The sequence below is a fragment of the Macaca mulatta genome, chromosome 5 (assembly GCF_049350105.2).
Source record: "Macaca mulatta isolate MMU2019108-1 chromosome 5, T2T-MMU8v2.0, whole genome shotgun sequence".
NCBI classification, from domain to species: domain Eukaryota; kingdom Metazoa; phylum Chordata; class Mammalia; order Primates; family Cercopithecidae; genus Macaca; species Macaca mulatta.
The window spans coordinates 118,999,423-119,023,926 of NC_133410.1; the positions used below are offsets into that span (position 1 = coordinate 118,999,423).

At 42.5% G+C, this 24,504-nt stretch overlaps 1 protein-coding gene across 2 annotated transcripts; it reads right to left on the reverse strand.

Annotated features, from left to right (window-relative positions):
• Positions 1 to 694: 694 nt before the first annotated feature.
• On the reverse strand, positions 695 to 24,057 carry CASP6 (caspase 6). 2 transcript variants are annotated; one of them, XM_015139017.3, is made up of 7 exons: positions 23,022 to 24,057; positions 10,763 to 10,805; positions 10,096 to 10,242; positions 9,200 to 9,276; positions 6,997 to 7,172; positions 3,048 to 3,207; positions 695 to 1,636 (listed from the first exon to the last, which is right to left on the reverse strand). In XM_015139017.3, exons 2-7 carry the CDS (start codon positions 10,789 to 10,791, stop codon positions 1,398 to 1,400), a joined length of 828 nt encoding a protein of 275 aa, XP_014994503.2. In that variant the 5' UTR covers positions 10,792 to 10,805; positions 23,022 to 24,057; the 3' UTR covers positions 695 to 1,397. The 2 variants fall into 2 exon arrangements, with proteins under 2 accessions (XP_014994503.2, XP_014994502.3); XM_015139016.3 differs by lacking the exon at positions 23,022 to 24,057 and adding an exon at positions 15,820 to 16,027.
• Positions 24,058 to 24,504: the final 447 nt, after the last annotated feature.

Genomic DNA, 24,504 nt, shown 5'->3' on the forward strand with positions numbered 1-24,504 from the left:
ATCATCTTTTTAAAAAAAAATTAGAGACTAGGTCTCACCAAATCAAACTCCTGGGCTCAAGCAACCCTCCTGCCTCAACCTCCCAAGGAATCATCTTAACTTCTTTTTTTAATATGCAATAGTTGGGAGTAAGATCTTTTTATCATTTATCAAAAAGGCATAAATGTTCCACCAACCATAAAGTATAGCAGGTACCAACTTCACCTGAAACAGTGCATATAAACGATTGCTTTTGAACCTGCAAATCACAAGTTTCAGGTATTGAAGCCGAAACAGTTAACCTTCTTCAGCCTCTGGCAGATTATTAACAAAACAGTATTACCCAGATTCTACATCATATTAATATGAATTGAACCTTGAAAGTAACACCTGTTATTCTATTAATGTGATCATGTGTGAATGGGTCTGATGACTGTTGGACTGTTTGTAGGAACTTAACATGGAAGATGCTGACAGAATCCGATTTTGCAGGTGTTCAGCCTGTAGTGGCTAAGAATTATCGTGTTTTCTATTTCATCCTCAGAATGCCATATAACAATTCTGGAATGCTGATTTTTTTAAAAGTAGGAATTAAAGTCATACACAAAATGTGGTAATTCATATGTAGATGAAATATTAAACATTTATATGACCGAGTAAAAAATATCTATCAGTTACACAAATGAACAAGAATGCGAATTAGAAAAATGTAGTAAAATATGAATTTCAAATATTTTATTAAGGGATAATTATTTAATTCCTGGATTTCAAAAACCTTTAAAAACATCAAACAATAAACTTTTATAAAAAAAGTAACAAAATACAAGTTAAATCAGCTAGATTTTTATGTAACCCTGCAGTTTATTAATGCTTGTAAATTTTTATTTACCTAATTTCCTGAGGATTTTGTTTCTGCATATCAAACCCTTTCACCATGGCCAACATGAATTTTTTTTTTTTTTTTTAAAGGCAGTTCTCTGCTGAGCATTAAACTTTTAAACATTTGAATCATTGGACCATAATGCTTCAGCCTAACGATATTTATATAAAAAGAAGAGAAAGACATTTTCTATTTTTTGAGACGGAGTTTCACTCACTCTTATTGCCCAGGCTGGAGCGCAATGGTGCAATCTCGGCTCACCACAACCTCCCCCTCCTGGGTTCAAGTGATTCTCCTGCCTCAGCCTCCCAAGTAGCTGGGATTACAGGCATGCGCCACCAGGCCTAGCTAAATTTTTTTTTATATTTTTAGTAGAGACGGGGTTTCTCCATGTTGGTCAGGCTGGTCTCGAACTCCTGACCTCCGGTGATCCGCCCGCCTCAGACTCCCAAAGTGCTGGGATTACAGGTGTGCGCTACCACGCCTGGCCGAGAAAGACATTTTCAATAGATTAAATTGTAAAATAAGATAGCCCCTGTTAATTAGATTTTGGAAAGAAATGCAGCTTTTTAGTTAGCATTGAGGCAAAGCAGGGAACCTGCTTCTTTCCAATCGCACTTGGGTCTTTGCAAAAGTCCACTCGGCGCTGAGAAACTTTCCTGTTCACCAGTGTGAGGAGTTCTGTGAACTCTAAGGAGGAGCCATATTTTCCCAACATCTCACACAAATCCTGAATGTACCATGAGCCGTTCACAGTTTCCCGGTGAGAATAATATCCTAAAAAAGTGAGAAGGAAAATGTTGCTGCAGTTTTCTGGCTTTCAATCACTGTGTGTATTCTTTATAGTTACAGAAGTGTAAGTTCTTAAAAATGCTTAGAAGAGTCTTAAGATGTGTCCATGATATATATGGCTTAAATTTTTTTTGACTCTTCTCAAATGGGAAAAGAGATTAATTCTGTATAGTTTTATATATATGGAGTTAATTCTATATAATTTCCTCCATTTCCTAAAAAATTCCCAAGATAGACAATGACTGAGACATGAGATTACTAAAAAGAAGTCAAACAAAATTATTTACTACGAAAGCAAAGAACCATTATCAAAATATTTTTCAGCTGGGCATGGTGGCTCATGCCTGTAATCCCAGCACTTTGGGAGGCTGAAGCAGGCAGATCATTTGAGGTCAGGAGTTTGAGACCAGCCTGGCTAACATGGTGAAACCCCGTCTCTACTAAAACTACAAAAATTAGCTGGGTGTGGTGGCAGGCACCTGTATTCCCAGCTACTCGGGAGGCTGAGGCAGGAGAATCACTTGAACCCAGGAGGCAGAGGTTGCAGTGAGCCAACATTGCACCACTGCACTCCAGCCTGGGCAACAGAGTGAAACTCTCCCAAAGAAAAAAAGACAAACACACACACACATATATATGTAATATATATACACATATATATTATATATAATATATATGTAATAAATACATATATACATATATAATACATATTTATACACATATATACACATATATGTGTAATACATATATATACATATATGTGTAATACATATATATACATATATATATATATATAAAAAATGCTGAGTGCAATGGCTCAAACCTGTAATCCCAGCACTTTAGGAGGCCAAGGCTGGAGGATCACTTGAGCCCAGGAGTTTGAGACCAGCCTGGGCAACACAGAAAGACCCAGTCTCTACAGAAAAGTTAAAAAGTTAGCCAAGCATGGTGGTGCATGCCCATAGTCCCAGCTACAGGGGGGCTGAGGCTCAGTTTCTCAAAATTGAGGCTGCAGTGAGCCATGATCATGCTACTGCACTCCAGCCTCAGTGACAGAGCAAGACCTTGTCTCAAAAAAAAAAAAAAAATTAAAGCTTTCCAGGACAATTACCACAATGGCACTACCACCCTCAGTAAATGATGGTAGGCTAATGTTAATATAATTAGACTTGCTGTTTTACTCAATATAACTCTCAGGAATGATTTTTCTGTAAGGTATTTTACACTTTCATTTATCACTCTGTGCTATGTGGTCAAAGAAAATTATAAGTCTGAGAGCTTCAGGATGGAATCACTCTGTCCCAACAGAAAGACCTGACCCAAACCAATCAAAGGTGAAACTTACAGGACCTTAGCCAAGAGAGGTAATTATATGTTTGTTTTAAACACCACACACCTTCTGCAACGGAGTAACACATAAGGAAGTCAGCTCCAGCAGGCAACGTGTAAACGGAGGCTGCATCTACCTCAGTTATGTTGGTGTCCAGCTTGTCTGTCTGATTATCTACTTCATCCAAAGGAATGACTGGCACATCGTGCTGGTCTCCCCGACATGCCTACAAGACAAGGAGGAAAAACCCACCTCTTTGCCTACTGTTTTCTTCCCAGTGCTTAATGTGTGCAGTGAACGTGTAAGCCGGTACACCTTCATTACAACAGAAACCACATTCTGAGCAGTTCAGAAGCAATACATTCAGGTTTAGAGGGGACAGAAGCCAACAAAGCTGTTTCCTACTTACGTTTTCTTTTAGTTAATTATTATTATTATTATTTTTGAGACGGAGTCTCACTCTGTCACCCAGGCTGGATGGAGTGCAATGGCGCGATCTCTGCTCACTGCAAGCTCCACCTCCCAGGTTCACACCATTCTCCTCCAGAGTGGCCGGGACTACAGGCGCCCGCTACCACGCCCGACTAATTTTTTGTATTTTTAGTAGAGACGGGGTTTCATCGTATTAGCCAGGATGGTCTTGATCTCCTGACCTCGTGATCCGCCCGCCTTGGCCTCCCAAAGTGCTGGGAATACAGGCGTGAGCCACTGCACCCGGCCTTTTAATGTTTTAAGAAAAAATTGGCATCCCCAAGTATGCATAAAATTATGTTGGTAGAAGGGTAGACTGTAGAGGAAAAAGCTTGTGGTTTTAAAATTTCTTATGGATTAACCACACCCAGGGCACACCTTCGCTTTTGAAAGCTATAGTATTGACCTAAGTGTTTCTATTTAGGCAGGCAGTGTATCTCCAGATTGACTTTTGCTTGCCTGGCTGCTGCTATAAATTGTTAGGAGTTAAAATGACATCCAGCCTGACCTGACAAGATACCTGTTAATGCACATTCTTCCTTGTGTGCCCATTAAAAAGTGAGGTCTCAAATTTTTACCCACTAATTCTGACTCACTCAGAATTTACATTAAATTTAGACTCACTCAAAATTAACATTAAATTCTGACTCATTCAGAGGCTAACACTAAACTCTTCTCATAAGTGACTTTTACAGGCTGAATTGTGTTCCCACCAAATTCATATGCTGAAGTCCTAGCCCCAATACCTCAACTATGACTGTATTTGAAGACAGGGCCTTTAGAGGTGATAAAGAAAAATGAGGTCATACGCGTGAACCCAAATCCAACATGACCAGTGTCTTCATAAGAAGAAATTGGGACACAGACATGCACAGAAGAAAGACCATATGAAGGCACAGGGACAAGACAGCCACCTACAAGCCAAGAAGGGAGGCCTCAGAAGAAACCAACCCTCCCCACATCTCCATCTCAGACTTCCAGCTCCGGGACTGTGACGATAAATTCCCGCTATTGAAACCATACAGACTATGGTGCTTTGTTATGGCCACCCTATACACGAATACAGTCAGCTAGTAAGATTTTGTAGCAGCATAAATGCATCAATCAGTTCTGAAATGGTTAAAGAATTATGAGCATCAAAAGTCCTGAATGATTTAAAATCATAAATAGAAAATCCCTACTACCCCATTTTTATAGGCAAATTTTAATCTTGGTATCAGCAGGCTTATTTTCAGGCCTTGTTTTCTACTGTCCTTAAATAAAACAGAACACCTTTAACCTGATGGCATCACCTGCCCAGTCAACTGCAATAAAAGAGCGAGCCTCTACTGAGGGCGTGCCGTATGCCAGGCACCGTTCTAAGTGGTTTTCATTCATTAGGTAATTTTGCCCGCACAACCACCCCATGAGGGAGGTGCTCTTTTTACCAAGAATCTAAGGCATACAGAGAAAGTAACTTGGCAAATTATTTCCTTCATTTGTGGCTTTCTTCCTGTAGTAGCTCGTTAGTTATTTCCACTTCTCTTGTGTTCGACAGTGTTGACCACTCCCTTTTTCATGAAACAATCATGTCATTATGTGTTTCTTATTTTTCTCGTGGTGTCCATCCTCCTCAGTATCTTCCCTCTTCAGCCCATTCCTCATGGGTGCCCCGCAGTTTTGTTTTACGCTCCTTTTTCAGGTGGTATTCAACATAAGTAAACTCATCTAATCCCATGGCTTCCATGACCACCTCCTGATTTCTTTCTCCAGCCGAGGCCACCTGTCTTAGGTTCTACACCTGTATCACCAATTCCATGTCCCACAGACATTCCAATGCAGTTGTCCAAACCAGAAACGAGGCAGTCATCCTTCACTTCTTACAGCCACTTCCTCACCCCAAAACAAGGTTTTTATGGTAGGATGTGAAATGCAGTTTCATGTTTGATACAGTTTGGATTTTTGTCCCCTCCAAATCTCATGTTAAAATGTGGTTCCCAGTGTGGGAGGTGGGGCCTGGTAGAAGGTGACTGGCTCATCGGGGAGGATCTCTCATGAATGTTTAGCATCTTCCCCTTGGTGATAAGTGAGCTCTCACTCAGTTCACATGAAATCTGGTTATGTAAGAGAGTCTGACACCTCCCCCTTAGCACTCTCTTGCTCCCACTCCCACCAAGTCATATGCTGGCTCTCCGTTACCTTCCACCATAATTCTACGCTTCCTAAGGCTTCACCAGAAGCAGATGCCAGCACCATGCTTCCTGTACCGCCTGCAGAACTGTGAGCCAATCAAATCTCTTTTCCTTATAAATTACCCAGTCTCAGGTATTTCTTTATAGTAATGCAAGAATAGATGTTATAATATTATGTCCTCCATGCCATTCATGGAAATACAGAATTGGGGCACTGGCATGTCAGGTTTCTCTTTTGTAGTGCAGAATCTTTGGCCGGGTGCAGTGGCTCATGCCTGTAATCCCAACACTTTGGGAGGCCAAGGTGGGCAGATCACCTGAGGTCAGGAGTTCAAGACCAACCTGGCCAACATGGTGACACCCCGTCTCTATGAAAATACAAAACTTAGCCAGGCATGATGGCAGGTGCTTGTAATCCCAGCTACTCAGGAGGCTGAAGTGGGAGAATCATTTGAACCCTGGGGCGGAGGTTGCAGTGAGCTGATACTGCACCATTGCACTCCAGCTTGGGGGACGAGACTCCATCTCAAAAAAAAAAAAAAAAAAAAAAAAAATCCTTAATGATGTGCCAAGTAATATTATTCATACAAAAAAAAATAAATTTTTTTTTGAGACAGAGTCTCACTCTGACACCCAGGCTGGAGTGCGGTGGTGTGTTCTCGACTCACTGCAGCCTCTGCCTCCCAGGTTCAAGCAATTCTTGTGCCTAATGGCTGGCATTACAGGCACCTGCCACCATGCCCAGCTAATTTTTGTATTTTTAGTAGAGACAGGGTTTCACCATGTTTGCCAGGCTGGTCTTGAACTGCTGACCTCAGGTGATCTGCCTGCCTCGGCCTCCCAAAGTGCTGAGATTACAGGCATGAGCTATCACACCTGTAAAAAATACTTTTATCCCTAAAACCAATTTGGCAGCAGGGAAACAATTTTGGTTTAAGGGGCAATGTGAAAGGGATGAGACAGGATAGGACTAGAAGGCTTTATTTTTCCATTCTTTCCACTGGTTTATATGCTCTCCACCTCCCAAAGAAGCAAACTTAGTCTGATAAGGTTGCCTTGCACGGCACTCTTTAGTCAGCAGGTACCTTTTCCAATGGCTCTCCTTGATATCATGCTGGGCCAGCGAGTAGCACATTGGTTACTTTGTGAGTCACTTCAAGTGTCAATCCAAATGCTGTTACTTTGTAATACAGACAATGAGAGTGTCAAAGAATTATTACTAACAGCTCAAAGTGCAACTCTGATTGGCCAGAATTCAAAAAGGGCCTGTCCAATTACTGGAGAAAGTTACTTTCAAAATTGGCTTTTAGACCTTTATCACATGTTCCAAATGACAGACTTTATAATTAAGATGACAACGTAATCAGTCTTACCTGAATGATAAATATCTTGGGTTTTCCAACCAGGCTCTGACACTTGTCTCCTTTGAACAAGCCAGTTAATGTCTGAATTTCGATTTTAGCATCATATGCATAAACGTGGTTGCCTTCACCATGGCTCAGGAAGACACACACAAAGCAATCGGCATCTGCGTGGCTAGAGGTTGACACTATAAAGGACCCAAAAGAGAATATAGAAATGAAAACACGATGCTTGTTATCTACACATAAAAATTCAGTTTATTAATACTAGAATAAAGTTACGTCCATATGACTGGGGAAGAGGAAAATTTGTGGTTTTGTCTTTTTTGTTTTTTTTGAGACAAGAGTTTCACTCTTGGTGCCCAGGTTGGAGTGCAGTGGCATGATCTTGGCTCACGGCAACCTCCACCTCCCTGGTTCAAGCGATTCTCCTGCCTCAGCCTCCTAAGTAGCTAGGATTACAGATTCGAAACCATACCCAGCTAATTTTTGTATTTTTAGTAGAGACAGGGTTTTGCCATGTAGCCAGGCTGGTCTCGAACTCCTGACCTCAAGTGATCCACCCACCTTGGCCTCCCAAAGTGCTGAGATTACAGGCATGAGCCACCACGCCTGGTCTATTCTTTAATAAGTGTAAAATATCTGTAATGAAACAACTTATTTTAGTCTTTAATCAAACAATATACCATACTGTATCTTATGTTTTAAAAAATCCAAATTTATTCAAGTTCAGAGTAACAGAGTTTGACCAAATTTCATTAGCCTTTCTAAAACACAGAATGATGTGGAAAACATAAAGGGATTATGATAGGGAATCTCATTTAAGATCCAAGTTACTTTGGCAATAAACTAAAAATTTCCTTGAATCAGCAGAGACCTTAGAGCAAAAGACCCAGGAACTGCTGCTCAACAACTCCCCACGTGTTGCTGCACTTTCACCATAGGAATACAGCACTTAGGGCCGGGCACGGTGGCTCACGCCTGGAATCCCAGCACTTTGGGAGGCCGAGGCAGGTGGATCACTTGAAGCTGGGAGTTCAAGACTAGCCTGGCCAACACGGTGAAACCCTGTCTCTACTAAAAACACAAAATTAGCCGGGCTTGGGGGTGAGCTACTTGGTAAGCTGAGGCAGGAGAATCGCTTGAACCCAGGAGGTGGAGGTTGCAGTGAGCTGAGATCATGCCACTGCACTCCAGTCTGGAGGACACAGCGAGATTCCATCTCAAAAAAAAAAAAAAAGAGGCCGGGCGCGGTGGCTCAAGCCTGTAATCCCAGCACTTTGGGAGGCCGAGACGGGCGGATCACGAGGTCAGGAGATCGAGACCAGCCTGGCTAACACGGTGAAACCCCGTCTCTACCAAAAAAAATACAAAAAAAAAAACTAGCCGGGCGAGGTGGCGGGCGCCTGTAGTCCCAGCTACTCGGGAGGCTGAGGCAGGAGAATGGCGTAGACCCAGGAGGCGGAGCTTGCAGTGAGCTGAGATCCGGCCACTGCACTCCAGCCTGGGCGACAGAGCGAGACTCCGACTCAAAAAAAAAAAAAAAAAGAGATTATAGCACTTAGAGCTTCCAAAAGAGTACTCAAGGCCGGGTGCGGTGACATGAGACTGATGTCTTCCAAAGCTTCTGAGCAAAGTAGAAAAGCTGGTAAGCAGCCAAAGTTAAAATGATGTGCAGTTTAAAGAAGAGCTCTGAAGAAAGTTTAAAGTAATTATGCAAATATAATCGTTGGCAAATGATTTGAATACCCGTGGTATGCAGTGATGATTATAATACACGTTGTAATCAGAATATGTACCCCATATTGATGGGAGAATTAAAGGAGGTAATGTATGTAAACCAACACGATTTGGAAACCAGTGAGAAAATCGGTCATGAAAGGAGTCACTAAGAAAAAGCCTATTGACTGCCCAGCACCTGTAGTAGTTGCATTTTAGGCTTTTACCGCCAATTGAAGGGGTCATTTCATTCATTTCTACAATAGACTGTAACGAGTGGTATGCTAAATATAAACTTTAGAGGCATAATTCTTTGCAAGGGTCTCTAAATGTGCTGGGTAACGGAAACACAGAAGCATACCCAAAACCTGTAACCTGTGCTAAATTAATACTTTTTTTGTCACATAAGTAATTGCTTGTACCTGTCTTTACAGATAGGATAAAGGACTCAATCTCATTAGAGGAAGATGAACTATATAATAGCAAAACTACCTACCCTCATGAATTTTGAGCAGTAGTTCTTCTGCTTTAAGATCGTTAAAGCATTTCACTTCAAATCCTAGATCTGAAAACCTAGTGATATATTAAATGAAATGTTAGCCTATAAACTTTTCAAAGTTGTCAAATATCCTTACTTTGGAGGAATCTATACACATTTTAATGACACAAATTTTCTTTCTTTAGGAGAAAAGAAATGAAATATAACAATGGTGGTTTTCCCTTCATTCACCATGGTAGGAAAGGATTTAATCATGACAGCCGATTGAATTTAGTGTGTTGTTGTCTACTATGCAAATGTTAGTACAAATGCAAAGCCTGTCAACATTTAACAGAACAGAGTAAGGAAGGTAACTCAGGCAAGTTCTTAAGGGAGGCTGCATCAAAGCGAGGCCCATCTTTAAACACTCTTGATCTGCTATTACCTCATTAGTGTTGACAAGTTACGATAAGTAACTTTTTTTCCCTACTTCTATGAGTCTGGAATTTTTTTAATTTTTAATTTTTTTTTTAACTTTTCTTTTGGAAGCCTGGAAAAAAAATTATTTTATTTTTTAATTTTAGAGACAAGGTCTCCCTCTGTAGCCCAGCCTGGAGTGCAGTGGTACGATCACAGCTCAGTGCAACCTTGAACTCCTGGGCTCAAGCAGTCCTGCCCCTTCAGCCTCCAGAGTAGCTGGACTACTGCCACCATGCCCAGCTAATTGATTTTTATTTTTTGTAGAGACAGGGTCTCACTCTGTTGCCCAGACTTGTCTCAAACGCCTTGCCTCAAGTGACCCTCCCACTTTGGCTTCCCAAAGTGCTGGGATTACCAGCATGAACCACCACACCTGGCCAAACGTAATTTTATCACTTAACTGCCTCATCTTGATATGTAGATAAAACTACTACCTGCGGGTAAGATTGTCTCTGTCTGTGCAGGTGCCCCGCCTTTCTGGCAGTGTTAACTGCCAAAAGAACCTCTCATGATTGAAGATTAAAGCAATTCCTCTCCTCCTGTGGTCCATTTTGTACTTTTCTGCCGGATCAAACATTTCTCTGTTAATGAAAAGTTCAAAAACAATCACTTCAAGTCATATTAAATAATGAGCCCCTCCAAGTTCTAGGGCAACATGTAGATAGAGAGCTGAGCTTCCTCCTTGCCAGGCTGATGTTCCACTGGTGTGCTCCAGGAAAAGCCATGCTAATAAGGGAAGTCCTGAAATATCTCTCTGGCAATCGGTAAACAGCAGCCATGTGCCATCCTGACATCCCTAACCCTCTGCCTTGATGTCTTTCCCCGGGCCCCCAGGATCCAGCAACCAAGAATAACCACGAGGCTCAGAACCAAGCTCTAGCTCTAGGCTCATGCCATGCCGGTATGTATTCTGACTCCAGGTCCCTCGACAACCAGGGGCAGCACCACCTGCCTTATCTACAAATCAGCTCCCCAGAGGCTAAAACTTGGCCTGCTCAGTTCTTCTTTCCAGCTCCCAGGACCCATTCTTGCTTTGATTTCTGTAGGCTGATCATGACCATCAAAGGACGAGACCTTTATTAGAAAAGAGCATGGCTTTACCTTTTATAGAAGGCATCTGTTTCTGTCATGTTTTCTTCCCCACCTATTAAAAAAAAGTTGATTTTTGTTCATTATTTTTTACTTAAGGCAGTAAAATATAGTAGGAACTCCCATTCCCCTTCCAACTCCCAAACTCGAAGACCCTTCTGTTTCGGTTAGTTTAAAAGCCAAAGTATATGAAGAGAAGGAAATGAAGGGAAACTGCTTACTAATAAACTATAAATTAACAGCTCTATGCTTTCTCACCCCCAACTCGACCTGCAAAATAACAATCTTATAAACGGAAATGGAGAAAATATTACACAAATGCATTCACTGCAAAATATGCCTAGAGTAACATAGTTCTGTGATTATGGAGTTGAAATATGAAGTTGCTTTGTTATGCAGAAAATGTTTTTGCACATATTTTCTGAAACAAAGAATTGAGTCCTACAGGAGAACTGAAACACAGTGTGTGGTTAATGCTGGCTTAGCAGTGGTGTAGGCCTGGAAGAGGTAGAAGTTTGGGCGGAGGAAAGGAAGGGCAAGGGCAAAGACTTGGACCTTGGATCTCCTGCATGACACATCCGCATTTCCAGCTCTATAAGGGAGCTCTCTGCTCTCCAATCTCAACTGGACTCCCTACTTCCTGGACAGCCAGCCTTCCACTGAATTGCTATCTACTCTCCAGAGCAGTGCTATGTCATGGAACTGTCTGTGATGGTGGAATTGTTCCATATTTGCACTGTCTCATAAGGTAGCCACTGGCCACATGTGTCTACTGAGCATTGAAATGTAGCTAGTGCAGTGAGGAACTCAATTTATTTTCAATTTAAATTAATTGGCCAGTGGCTTCTACACCGGACAGTGCAAAAAGTGTGGCATCTTCTACAATAAAGTCCCCATCCACTCATGCATCTGTTTTTACCTGATAGCTCAACAGCTTAGAGGGGAGACAGTAATGAATAAACCGAAATATTAGCAGTATAGCAAGAGGCACCCTTCAGTTGAGGAGGAATGGCCGTAAAGCATGGCCTCTTACCCATCATCTCCTAGCCAAAAGGGTTGTGTTTCCCTGTCCTTAAGAGATCTCCCCATTACTAGCCCCCATCACCTGATTGTTCTAACCTCACTTCTCCTAAAAAAAAAATACAAGCTGGGGAATTCAGTTCAAGTCCCCTTTAGCCTATTCCTCCAGGAACTGCCCCAAGCAATCAGACCCAACTAAGACCCCACTAAGGCATCCCTCTGTCCATAAGCCCTAAGTCAGTTTTGCTCAACCTTGGACATCAGAATTCCTGGTGTGGATGTTGAAATGCAGATTCCTGGATCCTAACTGAGACAGAATCAGAATCTTAGAGGAAGGAGGTGACAGCTTCATTTTTCACAAAGTGATTTTTACACTAAGGTGTGAGAGCTAAAAGCAACTTCTCCAACTGGTCCTCCCCGCTGCATGGCAGATGAGAAAGCTGTTTAGTCCGACCTTTGCCGTAGGTGAGCACAGCAACCAGGTACTTCCTACTCCACACACTGCTCTATGAAGACAGCACAGGGATTTCACTCTTCCCATTTTCAAAAGCTGTCGGGATCTACTGCCTTTTGATAACCTCACCTGCTTATCTTTTAACCAATTAGACTACAAAGAAACAGTAACTTCAAGAAAATTAAACCCATATGTCACAACCATCTGCCTCACCCGCCAAAATTCTGCACAACTTGGAAAGCACTCAGTGTCTCAGCGTCTGCCCTGGTGGTAGCAGGCCAGCGGCTCACCTCCTGCGGCTTCTGCTCCATACCGACTGCTGAGCCGGAGGCTGCTCACAGCCTAACTCGCGGAAGCTGTGCCAAATGGCTGCTCAGCAAACTAACTCATATCCCTCAGGGTGAAAACACTGGAGATGTATTCTTGCTTGGGTCTTTAAAACTCTTGTTTCTCATATTCCCAAAGAAGTAGCTTCCCAGTTGTTAGCTGATATATTAGTAACTTAAGATGTGAGTTTGGGTTGTTTCAAATATGCCCTCACATTAGTCAAGACCTACAGGTTTAAGAACGGCTAACTAGTATCAAGTAGCTGCTCAAGAAAATCTATTTAAAACGACGTGCGGGCCGGGCATAGTGGCAAGCCTATAGTCCCAGTTACTTGGGAGGCTGAGGCAGGAGGATCTCTTGAGCCCAAGAGTTCTAGGATATAGTGTGCTATGACTGCCCCTGTGAATAGCCACCATACTGCAGCCTGAGTAACAGAGCTAGACCCCATCTCTTAAAATAATATATTCAGTTTCAAAGTTAACAGATTTGGCAACCTCAGTGAGGGATTTTTTTTTTTTTTTTTTAAGTTTTTGTGTTGTTTGTTAATGCTACAGATGTAGGGGAAAACCTAGGCTCTGGACACCGGTTCTGATGCTGGCTGGCTGTAACTTACCTTCACTCTCACAAAGTGCACCCTGCATCCTGTAGTACCAATTAATGACCAGGTCCAGTGGCCACTCTAGCAAACACCGAATCAGAACAAAATGCTATGGAGACAGATGTCAGGACCTAAGTTCCAATACTTTTCTGGAGTTAAACTTTACCCACAGATTGCAAAGAAAATAACACATCATGACCACCTTGAGCTGTGTATCCCAAGCAGACAAGCTTTCCAGAAGGGGGCACTTAAGTATCATTATGCCGCATTTATATTTATTTTTTATTTCTCTATTTTTGAAACGGAGTCTCACTCTGTCACCCAGGCTGGAGTGCAGTGGTGTGAACTTGGCTCACCACAACCTCCGCCTCCTGGGTTCAAGCGATTTTCCTGTCTCAGCCTCCAGAGTAGCCAGGATTACAGGCATGCGCCACCATGCCCAGCTAATTTTTTTTTTTTTTTTTTTTTGTATTTTCATGAGAGATGGGGTTTTGCTATGTTGTCCTGGCTGGTCTGGAACTCCTGGTCTCAAGTGATCCACCTGCCTCAGCCTCCTGGAAGTGCTGGGATGACAGGTGTGAGTCACCGCGCCCGGCCTGCATTAATATTTAAAAACCTGGATAAAGTAAGAAATAGCTTTATTGATATGGAGAAAATAAATTTTAATGAAGGAGCTACCCTCTATAACAGATATAGAAATTCCTTTTCATTTGCAATCTACTTATCAAAAATGTGCCCTTCCTTAAACCTGATTCCTGACCTCTTTTCACCTTTTTTTTTTTGAGACAGAGCCTCCCTCTGTCGCCCAGGGTGGAGTGCAGTGGCGCAATCTTGGCTCACTGCAACCTCCTCCTCCCGGATTCGAGATTCTCCTGCCTCAGCCTCCCCAGCAGCTGGGACTACAGGCGCCCAACACCGTGTCCGGCCCTCTTTTCACTTCTCTTCCTTCCCAGGATAATGTAACTGCCACCTCCTTGTTCCTTAAATCAGTTTAGGTTTTACAAAACTAATCATTCCTTTTTTCACTTCACTCTAATTTGATAATCCCTCCAGATAATCCTGCCAGTTACCATTTGTTGATGGCCTGACGCCTTAGATACCTTATCTCACAGTTCCACAGCTCAGGAACAGGGACAGAGGGGGCCAGGCGTGCCAAGGTCGGCAAAGTGGAGTTGGGATTGAAAGCCAGGCCCACCTGCAGATTCCAAAGTTTCTGCAGGCCCATCTCCACGCAGCCCCTCCCACCTGAGACCAGCTACCTTTCTAAACTTTGTTCAACTTCCCAAACGACTTGGATCATTCTACTGTCATCGTCTTCATTCACTGCACTCTCTATGAAAATCTACCCATCGGCTCCATCAACAATATGTTTAGTAACCCTATGTAGAGTAACCTCCATCAGGCCTAGAACATGTACGGGGGAGTGCGGTGGAGGAAGAAGAGGAAGGGAGCAGGTGAGTGAAGGAAACCCGGGCTTCCCGCCCCTAGAGATTGCAACTGGATCCTGTGCCTCCAGGACAAGGCTACCTATCTACTCCCTCTACGACCATGTGACTTTTACAACTTGCCTCTGGAGCCCCACTTCCTTTGTGCAGCAAAATATAAAAAGTTCTTAAACAAAGGCACTCTAACCAACTGCAGGCGTTTCTTTCTTTCTTTCTTTTTTTTTTTTTTCTTGATTCTCACTCTGTCGCGGAGGTTGGAGTGCAGTGGCGCGATCTCACTGCAACCTCCACCTCCCGGCCTCAAACGATTCTCCTGTCTCAGCCTCCCCAGCAGCAGGCGCCCACACCTGGCTAATTTTTTGTATTTTTAGTAGAGACGGGGTTTCACCATGTTAATTAGGCTGGTCCAGAACTCCCGATCTTTGGTGATCCGCCCGCCTCGGCCTCCCAAGGTGTTGGGATTACAGGCGTGAGTCACCGCGTCCGGCCAACTGCAGGCGTTTCGAACTTTTTGTTTTACTCTGGCCAGGCTTGAAGTTTCTAAACTTTACCAGTAATAAGTGACAGAACGTATGCTCTTAGCAATAGATTATTTTGCAGAGAAAAGTTATTGTGGTTTTGGCTCAAGCCGACAGACAGCAGCAGGTTTCCCGGATGCAGAAGAGAGATACCGGGGTATGCTCGCCGCCAGGAACTGGCCGCCTCCAGCTGAAGCCCGGGCGGACTCAGGGCCTTGGCCCGGGCACCCCGCGGCCAGTTATGATTTATGACTCGGCGGAACAACCCCTCCTTTTTACTTTTCGAAGTGAGCAAACAAAAGATCCAACCCCCAAAAGTCAGCATTTAAAACGGCCAGGCGTGGGGGAACGTCAGGCCCAGGTGGGGCCAGCCTTTTAAGGTTTAAACAGCCGGGGCGCCCCGAAAGTGCTCATTGCTCGGGAGGACAAAGGCGGCAGGGGCACGCCCCGGCGCCGGCGCCGCTACCCGGGACCGCCAGGAGGCGACGGCCAGGTCCCGCAGTGCTTCTTGGACTGACGCTCGAAGCCGTCCCCGCCAGCCCTGAGCCCTTCAATCCAAGACTGCAACTTTTCCAGGCCGCCCTGCAAAGCCGAAGGAACCCGCCGCCCCGCTCCGGTCTGCGAGACCAGCCCGCTAACCCGCATTTCCCCTCCAGCAGGAGCAAGACGCAGACCTGCTCGGTGCCCAGTCAGCGCCCCCGGCCTACCTGCGGGGTGCACCCCGCCGAGCCCCGACGCCGAGCTCATTGCGGCCAAGCGCACAGCCAGACGCCCTGGCCTCCGCTTCCTGAAGCCAGAGGCTCCCGGTCCCGCCCTCGGCCCTTCCTCGACGGCCCCGCCCTCTGCCCCCGAGAGTGGGGCCAGTTGGTTCTGGCGCCGCCGTAGCTACCGTGGATCGTGCTGGTCCTTCCCACAGAGTTAAAGCTCCTCCCAGTCACTCCGGAGCCCGCGGGGGCCAAGAGCGCGGGGGCGGGGAGAGGTACGCGGTCTTCGCCCCCAGGCCGGCTGGGACATGCCAGTTGCCACCCAGGGGATACACACAGACCGCCTAGCCCGAGGCAATTTCACATCACTTGTGTGAGCTCGGCCTCATTTAATCCCAGCTGCCCCAAACATCTACTCTTCCTTTCTAGAGGTACAGGCATAGATTGTTTTATACCACTTAGCAGATACTGCCTGTATTTCAACATTGGCTCGCTTTGTCTCTGTGTCACATTTTGGTAATCTCGCAATATTTAAAAATTTTTCATTGTTACTATGTCTGCTATTGTGATCTGTGATCAGTAATCTTGAATATTATTGCAATTGTTTTGGGGCACCATGAACCGCGCTCATAGGGGAAGGGGAAATTAATCCATAAGCGCTGTATGCGTTTGGACTGCTCCACTGACCTTTCCCTTCTCTCTCCCTCTCCTGGGGCCTCCCTACTCCTGGAAACACAATATTGAAATTAGGCCAACTAATAATCCTACAAAGGCCTCTAAGTGTCCAAATGAAAGGAAGAGTCTGTCACTTTAAATCAAAAGCAAACATGATTAAATTAGTGAGGAAGTAATGTTGGTAGGCAGAAAGCTAGGCTTCTTGCTCCAGTTAGCCGAGTTGTGAGTGCAAAGGAGAAAAGCCAAGTCATGAATGCACAGGAAAAAATTTTGAAGGAAATTAAAAATGCTACTCCAGTAAACACACAAAAGATAATAAAGCTAAACAGCCTTATTGCTGATACGGAGAAAGTTCTAGTTGGTCTGGATAGAAGATAAAACCAGCCACATTCCCTTAAGCCAAAGCCTAATCCAGAGCAAGGTCCTAACTCTTCATTTCTGTGGAGGCTGAGAGAGGTGAGGGAGTTGCAAAACAAAAGCTGGAAGCTAGCAGAGGATGGTTCCTGAGGTTTAAGGAAAGAAGCTATCTTCATGATATAAAAGTGCAAGGTGAAGCAGCAGCTGCTAATGTAGAAGCTGCATCAGGTTATCCAGCTCTAGCTAAAATCATTGATAAAGGCATCTACACTAAACAACGATCTTTTGTTTTTGAGATAAGAGTCTTGCTCTGTCACCAAGGCTGGAGTACAGTGGTGCGATCTCATGCAACTTCTGCCTCCTGGGTTCAAACGATTCTCCTGCCTTAGCCTTCCAAGTAACTGGGATTATAGGCATGTGCCACTATGTCCAGGTTAATTTTGTATTTTTAGTAGATATGGAGTTTCACCATGTTGGCCAGGCTGGTCTTGAACTCCTGACCTCGAGCAATCTGCCCGCCTCGGCCTCCCAAAGTGCTGGGATTACAGGTGTGAGCCACCATGCCCAGTCAGAACAACAGATCTTAAATGTATATGAAACGGCCTTCTAGTGGAAGAAGATTCCATCTAAGACTTTCATAGCTGGAGAGAAGTCAATGCCTGTCTTCAAAGCTTCAAAGAACAGGCTGATGCTCTTGTTAGGGGCTAATACAACTGAAGACTTTAAAGTCAACATTCCTTTACCATTCTGAAAATCCTAGCACCCTTAAGAATTATGCTAAATATGATCTATAAATGGACCAACAAAGCCTAGTTAGTGACAGCACATCTATTTACAGCATGGCTTACGGAATATTTAAAGCCCACTCTTGAGCTCTAGTGCTCAGAAAAAAAGGTTCCTTTCAAAATATTACTCCTCATTGACAATACACCTGGTCATCCAAGAGTTCTGATAGAGATGTGCAGAGACTGATGCTGTTATGCTTGCTAACACAACATCCATTCTGAAGCCCATGGATCAAGGAGAAATTTTGACTTTCAAGTCTTATTTACAAAATACATTTCATAAGGCTGTAGTTGTCATCGTGATTCCTCTGATAGTTCTGAGCAAAGTAAATTGAAAATCTTCTGGAAAGGATTCATCATTCCAGATGCCATTAAGAACATCTGTGATTCACGGGAGATCAAAATATCCACTTATGGTATGTAACTAGAAACTAGAGGGGGAAAAAAAAGAAAAACGAAAAATCAAAAATATATGTATCAGCCACAGTGGCTCATGCCTATAAACCCAGCACTTTGTTGAGGCCAAGGTGGGAGGATTGCTTGAGGCCAGGAGTTTTGAGACCAGCCTAGGCAACAAAGCAAGACCCTGTCTCTACAAAATTTTTTTTTTAATTAGCCAAGAGTGGCGGCACATGCCTGTATTCCCAGCAACTCAGGACACTAAGATGGCAGGATTGTTTGAGCCCAAGTTTGAGACTGCAGTGAGCTGATTGTGCCACTGCACTCCAGTCTGGGTGACAGAGTAAGACCCTCTTTAAAAAATATATATATATTCTATTTTAATATATTAAATGTATATTGTATATATTATATATAAATATATATTATGTATATATAAATGTAAATATATATAAATATATATTTATATATAAATATTTTAAAATTATATATACTTCAATTGGCACACTGGGTGGTATTTTATGGGCAGGACAACATACCAACCCATTTTATATATACACACAAACGTTATATACAGGTATATGTATATATACTCCACATTAACAGGAGTTTGAAAGAAGTTAATTCCAATCCTCATCAATGATGTTGAGGGGTTCAAGACTTCAGTGAAGGAAGTCACTGTAGATGTGACAGAAGTATTAAGACAAATAGAACTGAAAGTAGGGCCTGAAAATGTGGCTGTATTGTTGCCATCTCATGATAAAACTCTGATAGATGAGGAGATGCTTTTTATGGATGAACAAAGAAAGTGGTTTCTTGAGATAGAATCTACTCCTGGTGAATATGCTGTGAATACTGTTTTTTTTTTTTTTTTTTTTTTTTTTTTTTTGAGACGGAGTCTTGCTCTGTAGCCTGGGCTGGAGTACAGTGGCCGGATCTCAGCTCACTGCAAGCTCCGCCTCCCGGGTTTAAATGACAACAAAGGATTCAGAGTATTAGTTGACAAAGCAGTAGCAGGGTTTGGGGGAACTGACCCCAATTTTGAAAGAAGGGTCAAATGCTATCAAACAGCATCACATGCTACAGGGAAATCTTTAGTGAATGGAACAATCAATGGATGGCCAGGTGCAGTGGCTCATGCCTGTAATCCCAGGACTTTGGGAGGCCAAGGCAGGCAGATCACTTGAAGCCAGGAGTTCGAGCCCAGACTGGCCAACATGGTGAAACCCTGTCTCTACTAAAAATACAAAAATTAGCTGGGCACGGTGGCAGGCAACTGTAATCCCAGGTACTCAGGAGGCTGAGGCATGAGAAACACTTGAACCAGGAGGCAGAGGGTGCAGTGAGCCAAGATCATGCCACTGCACTCTAGCCTGGATGACAGAGCGAGACTCCATCTCAAAAAAAAAAAAAAAAAAAGAAAAAGAAAAAGAAAAAAGAATGAAGCAAACTTCCTTATTAAGAAACTGTCAGTCACCCCAGCCTTCGGCAAATACCACCCTAATCAGTCAGCAGCCCTCAAAAAGACCCACATCAACAAAGATTATAGCTCACTGTAGGCTCAGGTGATCCCTAGCATCTTTTAGCAATATTTTAAAATTAAGGTATATACATTATTTTTTTAGACGTGTTATTGCAAACTTAATAGACTACATTTTAGTATAAACAACTTTTATATGCACTGGGAAACCAGAAAATTTGTGTGACTCTTTATTGGCGTTCTGGAACCAAACTCGGAATCTCTCTGAGGTATCCCATAGTTGGTGGCATATATGTTCCTGTTTCATGTGTAGTCCTTTCCCCAGTGCGAGTTACTTTGTAGGACTTGCAGTAACTTATTTTAAATGCTCTTTGTTTGTATAGGAGACTTGGGCCAAAGTAAACTACAGGTAACTCCTGGATTTTTTTTTTTGTGAGACAGTTTTAGCTCTTGTTGCCCAGGCTGGAGTACAATGGCATGATCTCGGCTCACCGCAACCTCTGCCTCCCAGGTTCAAGCAATTCTCCTGCCTCAGCCTCCCAAGTAGCTAGGATTACAGGCACGCACCACCATGCCTGGCTAATTTTGTATTTTTAGTAGAGACGGGGTTTCTCCATGTTGGTCAGGCTGCTATCAAACTCCTGACCTGGTATCCGCCCACCGTGGCCTCCCAGAATGCTGGGATTATGGGCGTAAGCCACTGCACCCGGTTACTCCTGGATTTTTCAAATCTGGCTTTCACAGGTAGAGCTAATTCAGGGACAGGATCATGCAGAAATTCACAGAACAACGAGGGTCTCTATGGTGTTTCTTGGGGAAAGCATGTTGTCCTACCCATAAAATACCACCCAGTGTGCTAACAAGGTACCATGGGTTGCTCAATGTTGGATTTAATTTAGCTCCTCCTTGGGTGGTTGGCTATTGTACAAAATTTACTTTGACAGTGCTTTCAGATTTGATGAAATGGTGGCTTTATCTTTTGTAATTCCTCTGGACCTTGTAATTTTAAAAGCACGCAATCTTAGAGTGGGAAAAAATTAAACTGTGTTAAGGCACCATTTCTAATATATTAAAATAAGTATAAGGAATACTTAAGAAATAGGTATAAGGAACTCATCTCATACCATTATTTGGGAGAGAAAAAATCTAATTTGATAACTTCCACATCTGCCTGTGGTTCACATCTTGATGTCATTAAATAGAGTATGAAATCAAAGAAGGGTTTTTACTCAAACCATTTACTGTTCATTTCACTCTATGCATAAAATATTTCAGAAATCACTGTCTTAGTAACTTATTCTGCAACAAAGACATGGAATATCCATATTTTCCTTGTATGGTGGTTGTGATGATTGGGTTAAGTGACTGTGAAGGACTCAGAATACTGCCCGCCATGTGAAGAGTTCAATGAATATTGGTTATTACCATCTTCTTGTACTCGTTGGAAACAGGAGTGGCATTTTTTGGTTTCCTCATTACCTACCCCAGTTGCCTTGCATGTGGCTCAATATTTAGCCATTGACTACAATTCTTTTATTTTTTAGGCAGATCGTTGGTTTTTGTAGGATTAAGCAGTGAGGAAAAACAGCAAACTAAAAATGCTACTTCAAATATAGCACCAGTCACCACATAAGGCTTAAATCAATATATTGCAAGTAATTTCTATGAATGTTGAACAATGCAACATAGTGTATGTGAAAAGATCTTGCCTAATAAGTTTCATTCTACTCCTCAAAGTTACTGAAGTCAGTCAACTATTAATAACAGAATTTTTATAGAAAGATTCCATCTTCTTTACTGTTAGATGTTATACCTGTCTTGTACTATGATAAAATAATGAGCATTGTGCATCACACCTTCTGATAATCTCATACTTCTATAAATACTGAAAGAAATAATCACTCTTTTAAATTTAGAGAGAGTGGGTTTTAGGCTAACAATTTGTTTCTTCTTTCCAAGACAGAGTCTTGTTCTGACGCCTATGCTGGAGTGCAGCGGTGCAACCTCAGCTCACTGCAACCTCTGCTTCCCAGGTTCAACCAATTATTGTGCCTTCACTTCCTGAGTAGCTGGAATTACAAGCGTGTCCCACCATGCCCAGCTAATTTTTGTATTTTTAGTAGAGACAGGGTTTTGCCATGTTGGCCAGGCTGGTCTCGAACTTCTGACTTCGAGTGATCTGCCTGCCTTGGCCTCTCACAGTGCTAGGATTACAGGCCTGAGCTACCATGCCCAGCCTCTAACAACTAATTTTAATGAGTATTACTGGACTAGTCTACAGGTTCACTGAAAGAAAGGCTACCTGTGAAGATGTATTTAATTAGCTTTTGCCCTCATATCTCAATTCTGCCTTCATTACAGCTCTGTGCTCAGTTTTTCCATCTATGAAATAAATACGGCCATATCTGTCCCTGGAAGAACTATGCCAAAAGATTTTAAAGAGACAGGCATCATTTGAAGGCAGTATTATTTTAAAGTATCAATATTACATTTCTTGCAAAGAGCTGCTGAAAGTTAGTTCTCGGTTTTTTGCTCTTTTAATGAGTTTATTCTGTCAATTGGGAAAATATCAACTTCAAAATCTAAATATATACCATAAAATGTTGCGACAAATTTTGAGTTGAAGACAGCAGTACAAACTCATGTTGAGCTGTGTACACACCTACAATAATAATTACAGATGTGTACATATGTATGGGTTAATATACCTACGTATTTCTCAATTCTGCTGCAAACAATGACATCCCAGTAGCAACAAGCACATCTAATGCCCAGTTCTTGGTTTCTAAGTATGATTCTCCAACAAAAGGAACCAGGGCTCTTTGGAGGAGGGGTTGATTCTAGGGATTCTAGCATTGGGGCAGGGAATATACAAGATGAACCTGGAGCATCTTGTAGTGCCAGAAAGCAAGGAAGTGCTCAAAAATCAAAAGGATGGGCACATCAAAGGGACATAGCAGCCAACCTGGCAGAACTCCTAATAGCCAAGCTGGACAACTTAAGCAACAAATAAATACTGTGTTACCCAAAATACAAAATATACATGAGTCCATACTGATACAAACAAATTAGAGTGGGAGGGAGAGACAAATTTCCCATATGCAAAAATTCCAAATACTACATATGGATATTTCCACTTTCAGGAGGTTGAATGTAATCTTCCCCACCCACCACCTCCCATGACTGGACTTAGTGACTGTTTTCCAAAGAATAGAAGTATGGAAAGGGAAAATAAACAGTAATTTTCAGCAGCAAAAAGCAACACACACTACCTTAACCAAGTGTCCAAAGTTAATAAACCATCAAGCTGATAGCATGTAACTCCTGACATGATGCAGTGAGAAGGACCTTTACCTCTGGTATTCTTCCAAAAAATCCATAACCCCACTCTAATCATGAAGAAAATATCAGACAAACTCAAACTGAGGCACATTCTACAAAACACCTGATCAGTACTCCTCAAAACTGTCAAGTTTATGAAAAAGAAAGACAGTGGAACTATTACAGACCAGAGACTAATTAGGCATGACGACTAATTCAGTGTGGTATCCTAGACTGGATCCTGGAAAAGAAAAATGACATTAATTAAAAAACTAGTACAATCTGAAAAATAAAGTCAAGTTCTGTTAATAGTAATTACCAATATTGGTTACTTAGCTTCTGACAAATGATTCACGGTTAAATAAAAGGTTAACACTAGGGGAACTGGGTGAGTGGTCACAGAAGCGCTCCATGTATCTTTGCAACTTCTCTGTAAATCTAAAAGTATTCCAAGTTTTTTTAAAAATCTGAACATAAAAACTGTTTCTACCGATTTTTGTGTAATTTGTGATCATGAATTATATTTTATAAAGATATTCTGAGTTTGTCCTTTTGAGAAAGCCAATGCTGCTAACAAAATCCATGAATTAATTATAAGTGTAAAGTTACCTGGACAAGTATTTCAATAATAAATATTGATAAACCATTAAGTTTTTTTGTTTGTTTTTTTAAAGATAGAGTCTTGCTCTGTTGCCCAGGCTGGAGTGCAGTCGCACGATCTTGGCTCACTGCAACCTCCACCTCCTGGGTTCAAGTGATTCTCCTGCCTCAGTCTCCTGAGTAGCTAAGACTACAGGCATGCGCCACTATGCATGGCAAATTTTTTCTATTTTTAGTAGAGATGGTGTTTCGCCATGTTGGCCAGCTGGTCTCAAACTCCTGACCTCAAGTGATCCACCCGCCTCAGCCTTCCAAAGTGCTGGGATTACAGCATGAACCACCATGCCTGGCCGATAAGCATTAATTATTAATAATGGCTTACAAAACTGTATCTTTTATAAAGTTTTGAAATAAAGAATCAATTGAGGATTCCAAACATTTAAGAGGAAGCCCAGTTTGCTCACTTAGCCACAAGGCATACATGCACCTTGTCTCAGTGGAACAGCTGCCACCAATTCAAGTTGGAAGATACTAGGTTCCTGGCAATGACACATCTCCAAAGTTAGGAACATGGCCCTTTCTCCAGAACATATTTTTCCTTCTGCCCTGTTCTACCTGTAATGACTTACAAAGAACCGCCTCTCCCTATGCTGTCCTTCTCTGACTTTGAAAGTCATTTCATCTTAATAACTTTGGCCATGGGTTATACCCAAAGGATATATATGGCTTGAGGTCCTGGGCTACGGAAAGGTTAACAACCAGTAGTCAGAAAAGACCAGTCTAGGAACATAACTGAGCATTCCAAGAGATTGAAAAGTTTTCCACATTCATAGACATCTTCAGAAGCTGTTGAAATTTTCTGGGATTTGCTCTAAACATATGGTAATAATTTTCAATGTAAATAAGAGATCTACAAGAGGCAGTTATTTATATCTTGCCTTTTCCATCCCTTTGGCTCTAGTTAAAGGGATGCTTTGATACTGAAAAGCAGTATCAAGCACAAATTTTAGTAAGACCACAGTTAGTAAAAGGTTATAGTCTTTAAAAAATCTATAATAAGAAACAAGTGCT